Genomic DNA, 17,506 nt, shown 5'->3' on the forward strand with positions numbered 1-17,506 from the left:
TAAAACCCACTGGGGGTAATGCCATCCTGAATGAGAGACAATAGAAAATGACTTAAATACTCCCATTAGTGCTGGGAAATCAGGGCCCTAACAAGTCAGTGGGGATAGGCACCGGGTCTCATTGCATTTCAAGCTTGTTAAGGATTTCCTTGTAGCTTCCATGCTGTGTTGTTGCATTTTTGGAAAGATGCAGGGGGTCGTTTTCATTTCCCTTCTGGCTGTGCCCCCCCCACACACACACACACACACACACTCACACCATAACCTGCCACACACACACACACACACACACACGCACACTCACACCATAACTTGCCACACACATGCCTGTACTTTTCAAATGCTTACGTTTATATACAGCACTCAGGTTACGTCAACCAAGTAATTTTTCTATACCTCCCAGGATTTTTGTTTACCGTATATAAATATTCACCTCTCATCGGCAGAATTAAGTATGGAATTAAACAATCGGTTGCTGTAAGGATACTTGCGGAGTGACGTCACCACTATGCGTGATAACCTGTCCCACTTAGGATAGAACTCCCAGCCAATCACAAAGCAGACGAAGGGTCCACTGGCTCATCAGAATGCAGGTGGTGCATACTTGGCTCGTCCCAGTGAAACCATCCTGCCATTCACCATTACTACCATATTTTCCCAAAATGGCATGAAGGAGAGGGGGGGAAAAAGCCAACTTCTTATTTATATTAAGGAAGGGAAAAAAGTTTTTTAATCAGACTGGGGATGATGAGGGTGAGCAAATAAAATTAAAGGTTATTAAAGCATCCGTACTCTGATCAAAGTTGCGCCCATAAACAGATTCCCCCTGAATCAGAGCAATTAGCCGCAGCAGCGCGGAAAAGTTCTCTCTATTTCCTCCTGCTTAATAATGGAAACTAGGATACCATAGGGGAGAAAGCACTGAGGCCTGAAGAAGATAGCTCTCTCATGGCTCCATGTTCAACAGCTTTTTGGCCCACTGTAAACAAATTAAAATGCTTTAAAAAGCTTTACCGTGACTTACTAATGCTTCATACACCTTTCATAAGGAATGCAGTTGATACACTACACACTTAAAAATCACACAGAGAGAATTAAAACCGAGCTGTGGGTAAAATAGCATGTACTTTTACAGCTCCGTGCAGTGTTACGACAGCTCAGCCTGAATTAATTGTGTGTTCGCTGTAGAATGTGTAAAAGTGTATCAATCTCTGTGACTATACAGTGAGATTATATGTTAAGTAGCTTTGCACTCTGGGAAACTAACCCAAGCCCACAGATAACACAGATATAAAATCACACACGCATACACTATGAAGAATTCCAAGGGCTCCAAATTGCTCACAGGGGCATTAGCAGTATTAAATGAAAACATTTTCCGTTCTCCAGTAGCCTCCAACTCCCAGGCACCAGGGTTTAAGTAGTATTAGCGGAGTGTGGCTGTATCTACAGAGCCAATAATGACCACGGGAAAAGGTGCCCTCCGCAATAGCAGTGACCCTCCCAATCCATTTACAGACATCTACCTCATTGATTGAGTAACAATGATACACTCTAGTGTGTGTGTGTGTGTGTGTGTGTGTGTGTGTGAGAGAGACAAAAATTATATTCTCATCCACTATTTTTGCAATCTGTGGATTTTTCACTGAAAGCCATTTTAGTTTGCAAATGAGAGGCTAATTGTAATTTAGTGTGTTGGACTAAGACTGATTGATGAGCTGGGTGTGAGCAGGGATGCAGTTGATCGCAGTAGGGACAGTGTGTATGTGTGTGTGTGAGTTGAAGGGGTGAAGTTCAATGGAGGGGGAAGCCACTGAGCAAAAAGTGTCATTAAGTATTCATAAGTGAGGTGTAGACATTTGAATGACCTCGTTTGCGAGTGTGTTTTCGCCATTATCTACATTTGCATGGCACACAGGGAATGGTCCAACGCCCCGCCACACGGGCAGTGCCATGGGCTTTCGCAGACGTGCGTACGTGTGTACATGATTTGCCACTGAAATGTCAAAGTCAAGGCTGCTCATTTGAATACTGCTAAAGATGGCTGAATAACAAAAACAGAATAAGGGGCCTTATTACCCCGATGTGAATTGGCCAGAGGCCGCAAGATGATATACAGTACCAACCATTTCCCCTTGTTAGTATGTTTGCTTTACCGTGTGTGCGTGTGTGTGTGTGCGTGTGTACATAAGTGAGGCCATCGGTTCAATTTGTATGTGTGCCTTTGTTTGCCTCTACATGTTGTACTTTTTGTCTTCTTGTGTCCAGGCCAGGACGGAGGACGCAGCGTGCAGAACCGTGGCAGCTGAGACAAGAGAACAGTGATGCGGTGTGGAATGAGCTGGCCTACTTGAAAAACCTCACCAGGAAACTCTCTATTGAAAAGTAAGTCACCTGCTGTCAAAGCTGCGTGGCTGAATCGTAGATAATACCAGCGCTGTGCATGCATCATTTTGAAACCGTTCCTTCTGTGTCTTACACGTGGACACATATACCAACAAGCATTCCCACTGTCCTGACTTGTTTGTGGGTGTTACGATTTGAGTGTGCCCTTCCCAACTTCGCAGCGTCCACCTAGCTCTCCACATCATTACCAGCCAGCAGGGGCCAAAGCAAGATCATTAGACTGTGCTCATTTGTAAAATTGGCTGCCCAAAAAATTCACAAATTTGAGTGCACAAAGTTAAATCACATCATCAGAATTGCTGGTGGTGTCTTTGTAAAATAATTTCATTTTTAACGGAACATTTATACCACACTGTAAGTCTTGTTGCCGGTGTTCTTACGTGAGTGTTGTGGGAGTTGATTTTCACAGATGAGGTTGGAGTCGAAGATCAATTTATCAGAATTCTTGATTGGACATGAATCATGGGAAGAAAAGCACAGTTTGCTGGATTGCAGAATTTCTTCAACTCTCTGAGGAAAACGTAAAACCTTTTATACCCTCCCATCACATGTGGGTGAGAAACACAGTGGGTGTCATTTTCATGTCCAGTCATGGATGAACTTAGGTCCGAACCCAAAGGTCAGCTATCCACATCACAGGTAGAAAATGCTGAGCACAGTCATCTCTGACTTTTAAGTCCATATATGAGTAAGAGTTGACCCCACTGGGCCAACCAGACAAACAGAAAATAAACAAATAAACAGAAAATAAAATGCAGGTCCACCAGATGTACTTGTTCAATCAGAGTGCAACCACATCGCAGTCCATCTGTGAATACCGTTGTGTGCAATGTTTTGTCAATAAGATACTTGACATACTTTTTTTGGGGTGTTTTACTCTTTACTTTTTATTTAATTTCTTTCTTTGTTACTTAGTTTTTCTTTCTATCTTTCTTCCCGCCTGTCTTTTCCTTTTAGTCTGTCTCTGGGTGTGGTATAGTCCTTGTCTTGTTTGATCTAGAGATGCCCCTGTAACCGTACCACTAACACTGACCCGCTATGATGCTACACAAAGCTTGGCCTAAAGCCACTGTCTTCCTCTCCCCATCTCCCCTAGCCTTCACCTCTCCTCACCTCTTTCCTCCTCTATCCTATGCCTCTGTACCCTCCCCTTCCCTTCTTCCGCCTTGTCTTCCCAGTTGTCTCCCTCCGGCCCTCTGTAATGCTGCAGTAGGCTGAGGCCCGAATTCTGGTACCTGCCCCCCACCCCTTCTACTGCTTTCCCCTCTGCTCACCCTCCTGCCCTGTCCTCCTAATCCCAGCTGAGCTCATTATGATATAGCCCGGCTGCCTCTCTCCAAGCCCGAGCTGTCCGAGCTAATTACAGGCTAGCAGCCCTAGTGCCGCCGATGCTGCCTGTTAAGGGATGTCCGTCCGTCTGCCTGCCTGGCCACGACTAGAGCTGAGCAGAGTTGAGCACTGGGGGGGGGGGGGGCAGACTACTGTGAACACGTAGGGCCCTCGGACCTGACCTGCGAGGGAAACCACAAGGGACGGAGAGCGGTTTGCCTCATTCCTAGCTGTGTAACCGGCCAGTTCTCCAGGGTTAGTGTTGATCCCCTTCATGTGCCTCTGACCAGCTCCATCATCTCCTCCCTTCCCACCCCCAGGGCTCCTTCTTACCCGGGTGGCTGATGCAAAGAAAACTTGGCTGGGGTCTTTAAACTTAAAAAAACTCTTGGTTCCAGGGCCCGCCTCTGCACACAGCTCAGTGTGTTAAACTAGGCGAGGGCATACTGCCCATCTCTATTCCATACCATACCAGCTTAACCAAACAGCTTGACTTCCATGCAATGCAAATGTCTGTTGAGAAGCATCAAAAAGGCACACGTGTGTCCATCACAGGGCAAACAACCGCAAGAGTTTGTGGAAGCGTAACTACCAGGACACGATTGGGGAAAGCAGCTTGTTGTTCCGTTGATCGTGTTATAATGAATGTGCTTGTGAAGGTTATGCTAGATAAGTGTTAGCAATGATCCACTAATGGGTAATTAACTTCTGGCAGCTGAAGAATTTAGGGCCAAATAAAGGCCGCTTTTAAAGCTTTAAATGCCAAGTGGCTGGCTTTAGAGGAGAGTCTCGGTATAATCGCATGCGCGCCTCCTTATTGTCATATCATCATATTGTGCACAGATGCTCCCCATCACCTTCTCCAAAAAACAGCACGTTTAAAACACCATTGTGAGGCCCAAATGACCGTTTGCTTGTATAAGCCCTGCACAGTGGGTCCCCACAGTGGTAAGATACGTTTATGAAGCCCAGGCCCCCCTCCAATCTCTGCACTTGAGTATGAGGATGAACAAGAAGGTGAGACAGGTCTGCTCTATTATCGGATTTACTGTCTCCCTGCAGCTCATGCCGACGACTTGGGGATCCAGTAAGCAACAACCTGCTCTTTGTTTGACAACCTTTTTACCAAGAAAATGATCGAGAATTATTAGCAGGATGGTTTCTTGTGTTGTGTTTCGTGGGTTATGGTCTCTTTGAACTTTGTTAAGATGTGCTCATTATTTGGTCAGTACATTTAGGAAAAACATGGCTAAGACATTACATTACACCCATTATGTGATTATTGAACGTGTCATTGTACCTCAGGCGTTAATACAGCGTTTCGCTCCCGTTTTGTTGCTGCGTCTTACTGAACTTACTTAACTTTTTACATTTGGTGCACTGCTGTGCCCAACTTTTAATGTTCAGGTGCACCAGCACAAATTTAGGTGCACTACAAATTTTCCAGAAACCTTGTCATCTTACCGGGATCAGGGGAGTCAGGTGGTGGAGCAGTTACCTCCACCCATGATGTCTGGGCTGGACCTCTCAGGGCCGCTAACAGGTGTAATGGGCACTGCAGCATTTTTTTTGACAAGGAACAATCAATAGATTATGTTTTAGCATCACACTTGGCAAATGTTTGGCCGTATGTGCCAAAATAGTCACACCCTGGAGCCCCTTTTAATATATTTCCGTCGCTTAAAAAGATGTAGACAAGAACTTAGTTATCCTGGCAAACTCAGAAATTGACTTGGATTGGAAATAATAATAAGCAAGTTCAATTTGTCTGAAACAAATAGCAGTTTCTTGATAGTATGAAACTGCCTTGTTGCTTTCATTACTTAGTCAGCAAACAACCACACAACTAAAATAGCTTCCCCTTTTACATAGTCACGTGATTAGGCACTGACAGAATCTGACATATCTGACCGATATCTCATCATTTCATCAGTTTACAATATCTCTCAGATGGACACTGCAGTGCATTTAAGTCAAAGGGCACAAACAATTAAACTAGTTGACACCAAGGCTGATTTTCAATTGAGATTTCCTTCTGGTTGTAGTAGCTAGCTCTGGCAAGCAACTCCGGGCAGAGTGGGCAAGAACATTTGCAGTGGGATCATTTTATCTGCCTCATTATGCATCTGTCTGCGGCACTCCATGTCTGTGCTTCTTAATTGTTGTTAAAGGTCTGTTGGTAAAAAGAGGCAGGGATTATTTAGGCACCATAAACAGAATAAACACATGCAGTGCACCCTCAGACTTAAGATGCTATACTCCGACTACATCAAAGCATAAATTAGCTAGCGATTACTGGGGGAAAAAGCCTTTGAGATCATTTGCACTGCAGCGGCAGTGGAAGCTCCTCTATAGAGAGTGACCATTACGAACGTGAACCTCCCCAATAAGCGACGTTGACACTAATTAAGTTTAATACATTTTACCCCGATGTTCTTCATATTCGTCTATTTCTTTTCGTTTCATCTTGATTTGCTAAAAGGTATTAGAAGTAATGAGAGTCTTTTGCCCCCCGGACCAGGGTTTAGTTGGAGGAGGGACACATTTGCTCGCACAAACACACACACACACACACACACAAACATAATGTTTTATGCATGTTTTTTAATCAGACAACTAAGGTTTTTTCCTTCATTAATTATTTGGGAAATTAATTATTGGGCAAAAAAAAAACAACTTGCTTTACACTTAGTAATTCTGATACAAGCTTCCGTGTGCCATCAATTCTTAACTAGTTCCATAACGAGATGAAATTTGAGCACAAAGAACCCTGTTTCAAAGAACCAAACCTCAGAAACACAATTCACACACACAGTAGATGAGAGAATGTACTGTGCCTATGTCCTCTCATATTTGAATAGTCATTGACTGCAGAAGTGGTATTTAGTTGTTCCTTGTGTTTAATAATTACAACATTATGATATTGTTTTTTATTCCATTTTAGGATACCTTGTGGCATCAACACGCCTCAGAATATTGTGGACATCCTATGTTGTTTCCACCAGTGGCTGTTACATGAATCCCTATTTACAATGGCCTGTGGCCGGAGAACCTCGCTCTTAGACTCATTGTTGCTGCTGCTCGCCCAGAGCAAAAATACAGAGCTGAGCCATGTAAACTCCACCAGTCACCATTTCTGCTGACAGCGGTGGCTTATCCACCCAAACTCCCGCCATGAATGAACAGCCCCCTAGCCTGAGTTTAACCAGAGGGGAATCCCCCCCCCCCCCACCCATCCACCCACACAAACACACACCCCAAAACAAGATTCTTTCCCCAGCTATAAAAATGCCAGAGGTTTTTTTTTTTCTTCCGCTTTCTCACCCTATTCCCTGCTGTTCCTGTGTGTTTTTATGTGCCGAGCAAGAAACGGAGAGAGAGAATGCTGGCATGTGAAAAGCAGAGTGGCTGCAGATGATGTTGTGTTGCACACCCTTGTGGATGGAGGCTGGCAGTCTGCTCTAAGCTGTGTCGGGTGCAACGCGGGTAGAGACGAGATCAAATGACATGGAGTGGGTAGCTTAGGGCTGAAGTTCTGGTGCTGCACGAGAGAGAAAATGTTTTCAAAAGTGGGGGCCAAAAGAGCGGCGTGAGACACAGACTTACATTGCAGACCACATCATTACCAGAAGTAACACCTGTCTAGTGCCTTTAGTTTGGTTTCTGCAGAGAATAGTCTTTTGCTTTTATTTATGCCTGCTGAGTGTTATTCTACCTTAGGCGAAGGGGCAAGTTGAGAGGGATTTGAAAATTGTCCGACTAGCTTCATTTGATTTAGTATTCAGATTTTTTTTTTTAAATGAAAAGACTTGACATGCGCTATAGAAGGTGTGGCTGTAGAGAACCTTTTCTGTGGTATCATTTCACATAAATTGGAAGGTAACTGGGGTTAAATAAGTCTTTATATATATAAATTATATATATAAATAAATATAATAATAATATAATAAATAAATAATAATATAATGAATGATATATATATTATATTATGTATATTAAAATATATATAAATTAGTCTGACATAGGGAAAATTGGCGCAAACATTCAAGGAAACTAGAAAGATGTGATCAATCATCATTGATCAATTTAGCCAAAAAAATGTAAGATCCTTCAATACTAAATGTAGTTCTAAATGTAAACTCTAAAGCACGGTAACATTGTGACTCACATCATTGAACTTTACAAAACTAAATATTATATTAAAAATACAAATTAGCCTACAAATCAAGGTTTAAATTAATTAATTTTAGTTTTATATTTATTTTTACTTTCCCTAAATATATCTTGGCAGATATTGAAGATAAGTCACCAAATTTGTATTATTGTTCTTGCAACATCTGTTAATTCCCAATATATGGCAGACTGGTGCACACACTGCAACAACTGAATGCTCCTGAAAAAGGATGCAATAGTCTTCCATCTCCAAATTGTTATGATGTGAAACCGGAGGCCTTTGGCCAAAGAGCTCCATCTGTAATTTAATCCCATCTCCATCTAACAAAGTATGCTTATCTTTCAACAAAATGTAATGTTTTGCATATGAACTCTGGTTTAGCGTCAATACCATCAGCATCCGAAAAGGCATAAAAGAGAAACATGAGATGGAACAGGCTAATTTCACATATTGCATATTTCAGCTCATTTGTCCCATTAACAGCCTGGACACATAAGGCAGTGCCGGTGTCTCATCGACTTGAGTTCATTTATGGAGGAAAATCTATAGAGGAGCGACACATATCCATCTGCTCCCCCCCCCCTTCCCTCAGGGGGAGTCAGTTGTGTACTTATTTAAGCTACGGTCAGCCATTAGACAAGGCCTCCACCGAACTGTGTGGGCTAAAAAGCTCATTAATTTTTCTTCCCTGTGCTATGGCGATAACTTTTCCCAAGTCATTTTCTTGGTATACGTATGGAAACATTTCTTGGTTGATCTCGCGAAATTAGATTGGTGGAAACAGGTGTCTAGTTTGAGTTAATTGCCATCATGCTCATCATAGTTCACCATATATCCACAAATGCCCTGTTACTCCTCAAACACTTCAGAGTGTATCACGCATGCTGCACTCGCTGCATGCCTTTTAGAAGGAAGACCTACTGTTGTAATGAGGTTAACTGAGGGAAGAATGCCACCAGTAGCAGGAGCTTGTTTCTAGTGTTTCTCTCTGACTCTGTGGAGCAGAGGGGAGGGAAATGAGGTGTGTGTTTCAGGTGTGGTTGTCTCAGCGGGCCTGTGTGTATCCTCAGTAGACTTCAGTTGGGGTCCTAATAATAACTTGAAAGTGCAAAGTCTCGAGCATGGCTCCACATAATTAGCCTTTAGCAGGAATCAAGCTAATTGCAGAGAGGTAATTGGGCACACTTTCCAGTCTGTTTGTCTGTTATGATCCACACGCACACCCACACAGACGCACACTGTACTTTTCGACCTTGGCGTTTCATGTTGCTTGTCACTTTGATTTCCAGATGAATTAAAAAGCATTTTAATTAGTTGATTCTTCACAATGTCATCTTTTCTGTTGGGAAGAGAAAGCCAGTGCATACGATTTGAAGTTAAAATGTGTTATAAAAGTTTCTATAATAACAGAGTCCACAGTGGAATCCAGAAAGATACTTGTTATACACTGCTTGTGTTGTAGTGGTTTCATATTTATCTATTTAAAATGTTGTTACGCCATTTATGTTTGTGAAAAGTGAATGATGATGTTTAATTGCAGAGCCGGCGTAGAAGAGGAGCTGGACATGCTGCGAGTCCAAGCTGCTATGGACCGCGCCACCGTGAAGGAGCTCCACTTGTGTCTTGCTAATGAACACCAAGGTGAACCCTTTTTTTCTTCATAAAGTTTTTTGGGACTTGACTTGTTTTCAGCCTTTTTTTCTTTTTTTTTTTTTTTTTTTTCTTTCAGTTTGGTGTGGAAATATTTTGCCTCAATTAATTTTTTAGATTTTTTATAATACAATTATTCTTGCATTAGTTTACTGTATCATTCTCTACAATGCCAAGGATCATGCCACAGGCTTAAAGTACATATATATTTTTAAAAAAGGCACTGTATGTATCACCTGCACGTGTTTAAATGACGGCACCTTTAAGCCATCCTTTTACCTCTGAGCCATGTCTATTCCTGAGCAGAATTAATAGGACAAATCCCAGTGGAATTAATACGAAAACTCAATTAAGACTTGATCAACTCCTTGCAAATTGATTGAGAGATCAAGTAGTGTTCATCTTGTCTGCGTATATCATTCCCGATGTTGAAAAGCACATCACTTTTAATCCAATCTGCAACCTTTTGTTAGACGTTGACCACCGCAACTGTTAATTAACTAGTTCAATAACAAAATCTGTCCCTGATCACTTTAATTTTCTTCACAACCATTGATTGGCTCTGTTGAGATGCACGCTTGTGATTTAAAGGATGCCACTAATTAAAATAGTGGATCCTCTCTGATTGACAGTCTAGTCAGGAATACTAGGAAATGAGCCCATTCTCAAGGACATACTTAGTTTCACATGTTGTGAGACTAATAATCACTGAATATAAATGTTACACAAAAGGTGGACAATAAGTGTATTTTGTGATGTCCAAATCATTTTCCAGTTTCTATGCCGTCATTAACTAAATCCATGCCAACTGCAGAGAGTGGCTTTATGCAATGTGCTCTCCACTACTGCTATTTTAATTGTGTTACCACTAATATAAAAGCTGCACTCTTGGCACAATAACTAACCATTCACAGTAAATTTTTTAAGAAAGAGACAGTTTGTGGTATAAAAATGTGTTACGTGATATATAATCTTACCGTAAACTGTGTGAATAAATATATGCCAGCTGTGTTTCTTATTTCGTACTGAAATTAAGGCTGTATTGTCGTGGATATCATTTGCGATATTCACTTCTGTACTGAAACCAATATGTTTTGAGTCAATAGGAAGTAAACTCAACATCATTAACAAAAAAAAGAAAATTGTGAATGGCCAAAACATTTGCTCCTAAAGAATCTCTGTGACCCGATCAAAGGGATGGCGGGTTGAAACGCTCCTCGCCGGGATCACACTAACGAAAGGCAGCAGATGAAAGGAACGGGGTCTTCGTGCTGCAGCCCACGAGGAGACGTGGGAGGGACGTTAATGTATGCCGCAGTGCCAGGACCTCCTCCAACCGTGGGTGACTAGGGAGCCACCACGTCTTCTTATGAAGGAAGTGCTGAGGTGCCAACTCCCAAGCCACCAGCACTGGAGCCTGATAATTGTCTCCCAACCTGGTTATGTACCCAGCGAACACAGCAGCCCTCCTGTCCCATTTGGTGCTCTGTCTGATTGGATGTGACATGCTGGGAAGACAAAAGAGCTGGCTAATTCAAAGTAACAAACTTCCCTGGGCAAAGCGTCAAATGCAAAGCAAGGGAGCAGCAGCTCCTCACAACATTGTCCTCACTCCTTAACGCTCCCTTCTTGCCAACTCGCTCTCCAAAAAGATCAACTGACCTGAAAAGTCAAGGTCCTAAATATTTAATGCTTCCAGCCTTATTGTACAAATTATTTTGGTCGTTCTCGTCATAAATGTTAAACAGGAAAGAATGAAAACCAGAAAGTTTGATATTGTTTTCTGTTGCCCTTTGGTGAGCAGATAGGATTTTGCAGGTTTATACTGTCAAACAGCGACACTGAGGCCTGTTGTGATTGCGTATACGCACATGAAAATGTCTGCATCAAATCCCCAAGCACTGCATTCATTCTGTTATCATAAAGACTAAATCATATGTTTGCCAAGGCCACTATTGAAGTTCTTCATGTTAGTCTGCGGAGATTAGTTGTCCATTGGGGAAACATAGTGGACTACAAAGCAGTGCAGCCTGGGGCTGTGTGTTCACGAGGGATTCAAGCACTTCTCTTCGTTTGTTTCAGATCCCTCGAGAGAGAGAGAGGTTGCACATAGCGTGTACCAGTGTGTGCTTTTGAAAAGTGTTTTCCTATTTCTGCGTGGACTACTAAATAAAACACCTTTCTGTTAATCAGGAGGACAAAAAAAGGCTATTTGATAAGGTTTTAGAAACAGGTGGTGGGTTTTAGCACTGCGAAGGTTTTTAAAGTCCTTATAAAAAGAGCAACAGTGATCCTGCATTCCGTCTGATTCGATTGACAAAAGAAGAAAAAAAAGAAACTGGACCCTTTTGGAAGGAAATTAGACCTCAGTAATGCTAATTGATTTAATGTACCCTCTTTATAATCATTCTATTGATTGAGCCGCCTGAGTTTGACACATCATGTCACAATAACGAGCTTTGTTCCCTTTTGCAGAATTGCTTCACAAAGTGCTGGAGGAGCGCCAGGTCAAAAGCAGCACACCGAAAAAGCTTTCTGTCTCTTCAGAGCGAATGGAACAGTCATTTAAAAAGGTACAGCACTATGCCGTCGCTAAGTGTTCTTTGTCATTGCCAATAAAGGAAACCCGACAGAGCCATAACTAAGCACAATGCCTTTTTTTTTTTTTTTCCTCCATCAAGAAAGATTCCAAAGTGTTCTTACTCTGTGTCTCATTTTAGGAGTACTTTTGTTTTTCTCACAAATGTTCTACAAATTACGACAAATATCAACTGTAGGGGTGGAGCAGACGACATTTTATTAAGTTATCCCAGAAAACTGTAGCTCATTTAACATGAATGTTGAATCAGAGCTGTTTGTTGGTTGCACATATTTGTGCACACATTCTTTTAAAAAAAAAACTAAAAGAAAAACGCTTGCATGAATTTGTTCGGCACCCCCCTTCTACCTTGATGGCAGTGAATCATCAGGAGTGTGGGTAGTCATCTAATTTTCTCTGAAAGGTACCAGGCTTCACCAGCAGGCAGAGTGGGAACCAAATAAAAGGGAAAAATTGCCTGGAGGCACAAACCCAGCAGGCATCCACTGTTCTCTTAAACAGCCTCCACCAAAGATCTAACAAATAGACTAAGTGCTCCTGCTTGATGAGGGTGATCAGAGTATGGGGGTGCCAGTCAGATGTCCATAGCCTTGCCAGGCTGGAGAGGAGGGTGTTACAACCCTCATTGTTTTAGGCGTACACACTGCGTATATTCATTGGCACATACACCCTCGGGAAACCACTGTGTTCATGCTACCACACACAGGTCAAATGAGGAACTGGCCTCTAACAGTAATTGTCTCTAATAACAAAAATAACAGGGTGAACTCACAACTTTGCATGTTGTTGTTTTCACGAGCATTCCAAGAGCAGCATGTTCAGAAGTTTGACTATTTTTTGGTAAAAACAACAGTTATCTCTGACTCCTGCAGATAGAACATCTGGAGCGGAGGATGGTGTCCCTGGAGGAGGAGACCGAGGGGCTGAGGGAAGAGAACGAGCAGCTACTTGAGGCCAAGGAAGACTTGGCCCACAAGTGCCGCAGACTGCAAGCCTCCCTGGATCATCTGCAAACCCAGGAAGCTGTCTGTGAAGAGGCGGCCCATGCCCAGGCCCAGGCCCAGGCCCAGGGGATGCGCCATCGCAGCGAGATCATGGCTTTAGAAGGCCGGCTAGCTGCCTCTCAGAAAGAGGCTACCAAACTTCATCATCAGTTGCTGAAGCTGAAACCGGATCTAGGGATCCTCAGGGCAGCCAGGGACTTCTACAGGAATCGTGCAGCAGCAGCACCAGCACAGGCAGGTGCAATCCCAAGCAACATTAGCTGGAAGGTCAAATTCAAAACAACTAGGCTCAGAGGTCCGTTACACCAGTGCAGCCACCGAACAGTCAGCCCCAATCAAGCCATCAGCTGGCAAGGCCGCAGCCCGAGTCCCACTAAGGACGAGTGGGAGGATATGAGCGTCGATAGGTAATGATACGCGCACACACAGATGCACTTATTCTCACAGGCACCCTCCTCATTATTTTTTTGGTGGTAGGAGTAGAGCGGATGGGCTGGCTGAATTGTGGGGGGCCCACGCAGCATCGAGGGGACAACGTGCATATGCAAAGTGTAAGCAAATGGGTGATTGAATTTCATCTTCTTTCTAGTTGGTATTCAGGAGCCAAAAGAAGAATGCGAGCAAGAATGATAGAGAGAAGGAGAGAGAGGAGGGGGAAACTACTGTCAGATCCTTTGAAATATCCTGGGATGCCTTGCTTGGAGCTTATTGACTGAAATTTGCATGCAAAATTAGCCACCTCTCCACACAAAGTTGAACCGATGCCAGGAAAGCCCAGGGATAAGGGGGCCGCCCAAGCCCCGATACCTTCCAGTGATGCCATTTTCATGCACTAGTCACGCTACCTCGAAAATGGACAGTTTGGCAGTTTGATTTAATTTACTGGTCCTTTGCATATTCACTAACCCCCCCTTGACAGCGCTAAGGATCCCCCTGCAAGTACCAAGCCCCCGCCCCCCCCCTCTCCCCACACACACACACACACCACCACCCCCACCCTCCGCCCGTACACACACAAGTGTACATGTATAGAAGGTAAGCCCACCCCTGCGTCTAGTCATGTTGGATATCTTGTGGCATGTCAATTCACGTGTGTGCGCGCTACTCTTATTTCCTCCAACCACCCCTATAAACCCCTCCCAACACACACACACACGCACACACACACACTCGCACACTCACACACACCCATCTTACCCACCCTCCTTTTTCCTCTCCTCGCGCTAATTTAGTTGGATACATTCTGAATGACCCTACTCGGCTCTGTACCAGATGTCTACAAGCTGTTTAACACCCTCTAAATTAAGAACCATCGACAGTAATTATTTCATGTATGTTTTATGCAAAAAAAAGCCACTGAGCCAACATTTGAGTGATGGTCGGAATGATTTGATTTCAAACACTCAGTGCTCTCGCTGATATTTATTTGCCTTCACTTTCTCTCCTCGTATGCCTCTCTGTATCCGCTCTCTTTTTCGCTCGATCCTACTAACTCCCCATTTCTTCACCAACTAATTCATCAGGCTGTAATCCACCCCATCTCAATCCACATGAGGCTGTTTAACAGGGACCGGGTGCAGCTCTGCCCTGCTTTCCTAACGCCTCTCCATGTGGCTAATAAGCAGCAGTCTAATATAGGCTTTACCTGAGAGCAGCATCTAAGTGGATCTGTGAAGAAGGGTTCTAAACTGAGATGTTGTCTTATTTAAGGCACCTGTCAACTGATTTGTTACTGTAAATCCTTCAGAGATGTTGTCTTATTTAAGGCACCTGTCAACTGATTTGTTACTGTAAAGCCTTCTGCGTCGCTTATCTCGCAGCGGTCTTCCTCAGCAATATGTCTGGTAGGCTCTCCCGGAAATACAGTATTTCTGCCTAAGGAGGTCTGGCCTAAATAGTGCCAAATAAAGATGTCAGACTCGTTAAGGCTACTGACAAGTCTTTGTTATTTCCCCCCTCTTTTTTTTTTTTATCGCTGCCTCTGGCTCTCCCTCTCAAGTTTTGAGCTGCTGGAGGCAGCTGACCATTTTGAGCAGATCAGCAGTTCTGTTAAAGAGGAGGACAGAATGGGAGCAGGGGGGCACGAGGAATGTGGCTCAGAAACATATTGAATTGTTTTTGTGTGTAGGAATGTGTGGTGTGTTTGTAATTGTGTGTCAAATGGTTTCTGGAATACACTTCATTACAGATGGGGGACAATGTATTGACAAGAAACGGATTCATAAGGGAAATCCAACGTATAGTGTCTTGCTGAGGTGATGGGCCAGCGGAACAAGTTCAGTCCGTCTTCTTTTAGACTTTCCAAGTTGCTGGACCTCAACTGGAAGATGTGTACAGTAGTATGCCATCTCTCAAAAGATGTTCATTTGGCGTTTTTTAATGATGGTGGTGGAGAGCGCCGTCTAACGCCCATCAATGTTCAGCAGGGTAGAGATCTGGTGGCATATGATTCATTGCATTTTCATACTCATCACACCCTATGTGTCCCATATCAAAGAATCCTTCGGCATTACTCGTGATTTGACCCACACAATTTACCCACACATTTAACTGAACTGTGGGTGCAGTTACCGTAACTCCTGCTCCTGTCTGATTGGCCTCATGTTTACTGTTGAACGGTTGAGACTTAGTATTCTGCTCTCTGTAGTATGTGTCAATTTAAATAATGTGTAATTAGTAGAACAGTATTTTCAAATTATTAGTAAGATGACTTCCGACTTGTGATCACAAGGCAACATTTAAGTCTGACCGGTTTAGCTGCCTCACATGAAACGGGTCTCATTTTTCATCAAATGCTTGTAACCCCGGTCTTTGGTGGTGATTAGAGATCTTCAGCTAGTCCCTGTGCCCCTTCCAGATCGGGTTTAACCCTAACTACCCCCACAGCCCTGTCATGTTCCAGTTACATCCTCTCTCTGTGGTCTTTACCTCCGCTGCTTCTCCCGGGCCCCACCTTAATAAACCCGCCAGCGTAAATGTCACTGGCTTCCACCTTCACGTCAAAGGTCACTGTCAATAAACCTGTGTGTGTGTGTGTGTGTGTGTGTGTGTGTGTGTGTGTGTGTGTGTGTCTGTCAGCGTGTGTGTGTCAGCGTGTGTGTGTCAGCGTGTGTGTATGTGTGTCCCAGGAAGCCCTCGCCGTGTGTCCATCAGATGCAACTTTGCTTGGCTCCGCTCAGCCGTGCCGCTCACACACGTCTGTCACACACAGAGGGCTAATGAAGGCCACAGCCGCTCTCATACATGTTGATGCATTCACCATCAGCAGCAGACACTGCAGCTTTTCACTTAATTTACACCCACATTTACACTTTCAGCTCAGAAATTGGATGAGACATTGATTTTCTGTTGGAAGGCAGGGAGGAGGGTGGGGTGGCGAAATGCACATATTTTTGCTTGATGTCAACTAAATCATCCATAAAAGGTAAATTGGATTGGTGGTAGTTTCAGAGGCAGGGTTGTGGGTTCAACTTCTGGCCTGTAATAACCCTTTTCACTTATTCTACACGGACAGTGATGAAGAGTACGAGGACAGTCTCAACAGTGTGGCCGCAGGGACAATGCCTTCCAGACAACGCTCGGACAAAAAGGTTGGTCAAAAAGGGAATGAATAATACCCTTCTGCAGTCATGTCATGTGCATATCCCCTTGCAGACTACTGCAAGAGTAACATTTCAGGAGGGTTTATGTGAATGTCCAGCACCATGAATGGCTTCAGAGCACATACGGTTTTTGTTCGAGTTGTGACATGCTTGTTTTAATTGTGTCATTATTTCAGTGGTTTAAGACGATCATAAAAAAACATTTCTGAATCCCGATACTGATTCTAAACTATAACTGTTATTGAAGCATACGCTTTATCAAAATAATACTGTTGGATCCTAAATTTCATAATACAAAATTTTAAGATGGGTGATATTCATCATATTTATAATAAACTGATACGTATGTATTAAGATAGAATCCGTTGACAAAATTGCAAGTCAAATTGTATTTAATTTAAGTCAGAAAGTTATTTACAGCTACAGAGTCTGTGTTGTGTCTTATTGTGCCTGATACAGTAATTCAAGTAATTTACTATAATGTCCTCAATGTCTCCACATTTATTCTGACAGGATGATTGTCAGAGTTGTAGGAAAGAAACCGGACGGCAGATGAAGTATTTTTGTTGCGAGTTGACAGTGAAAAGAGTGTGTTTTTAATTCATGTCTTTTTTTTAATACAACTTTCCATTTTCCATCTTAAAAGCCTACTAAATTGCAAATGTTTACTGTGAAGGTAATACAATTATAGAGGTTTATGTGATCAACCAGCATATGTATGATTTCGACTCCCTTTGCTCCC

At 43.1% G+C, this 17,506-nt stretch overlaps 1 protein-coding gene across 3 annotated transcripts in view; it reads left to right on the plus strand.

The window, feature by feature from the left end:
• cntln (centlein, centrosomal protein) overlaps positions 1-17,506 on the plus strand; it is an 82,651-nt gene that overhangs the window by 32,671 nt on the left and 32,474 nt on the right. For all 3 annotated transcript variants that reach the window (XM_034540647.1, XM_034540638.1, XM_034540628.1), the window contains exons 13-17: positions 2,269-2,385; positions 9,450-9,550; positions 12,035-12,132; positions 13,031-13,569; positions 16,677-16,752. In XM_034540647.1, the coding sequence (XP_034396538.1) occupies positions 2,269-2,385; positions 9,450-9,550; positions 12,035-12,132; positions 13,031-13,569; positions 16,677-16,752 (931 nt within the window). The remainder of the gene's footprint in view (positions 1-2,268; positions 2,386-9,449; positions 9,551-12,034; positions 12,133-13,030; positions 13,570-16,676; positions 16,753-17,506) is intronic.

Source organism: Cyclopterus lumpus, chromosome 1 (assembly GCF_009769545.1).
Source record: "Cyclopterus lumpus isolate fCycLum1 chromosome 1, fCycLum1.pri, whole genome shotgun sequence".
NCBI classification, from domain to species: Eukaryota; Metazoa; Chordata; class Actinopteri; order Perciformes; family Cyclopteridae; genus Cyclopterus; species Cyclopterus lumpus.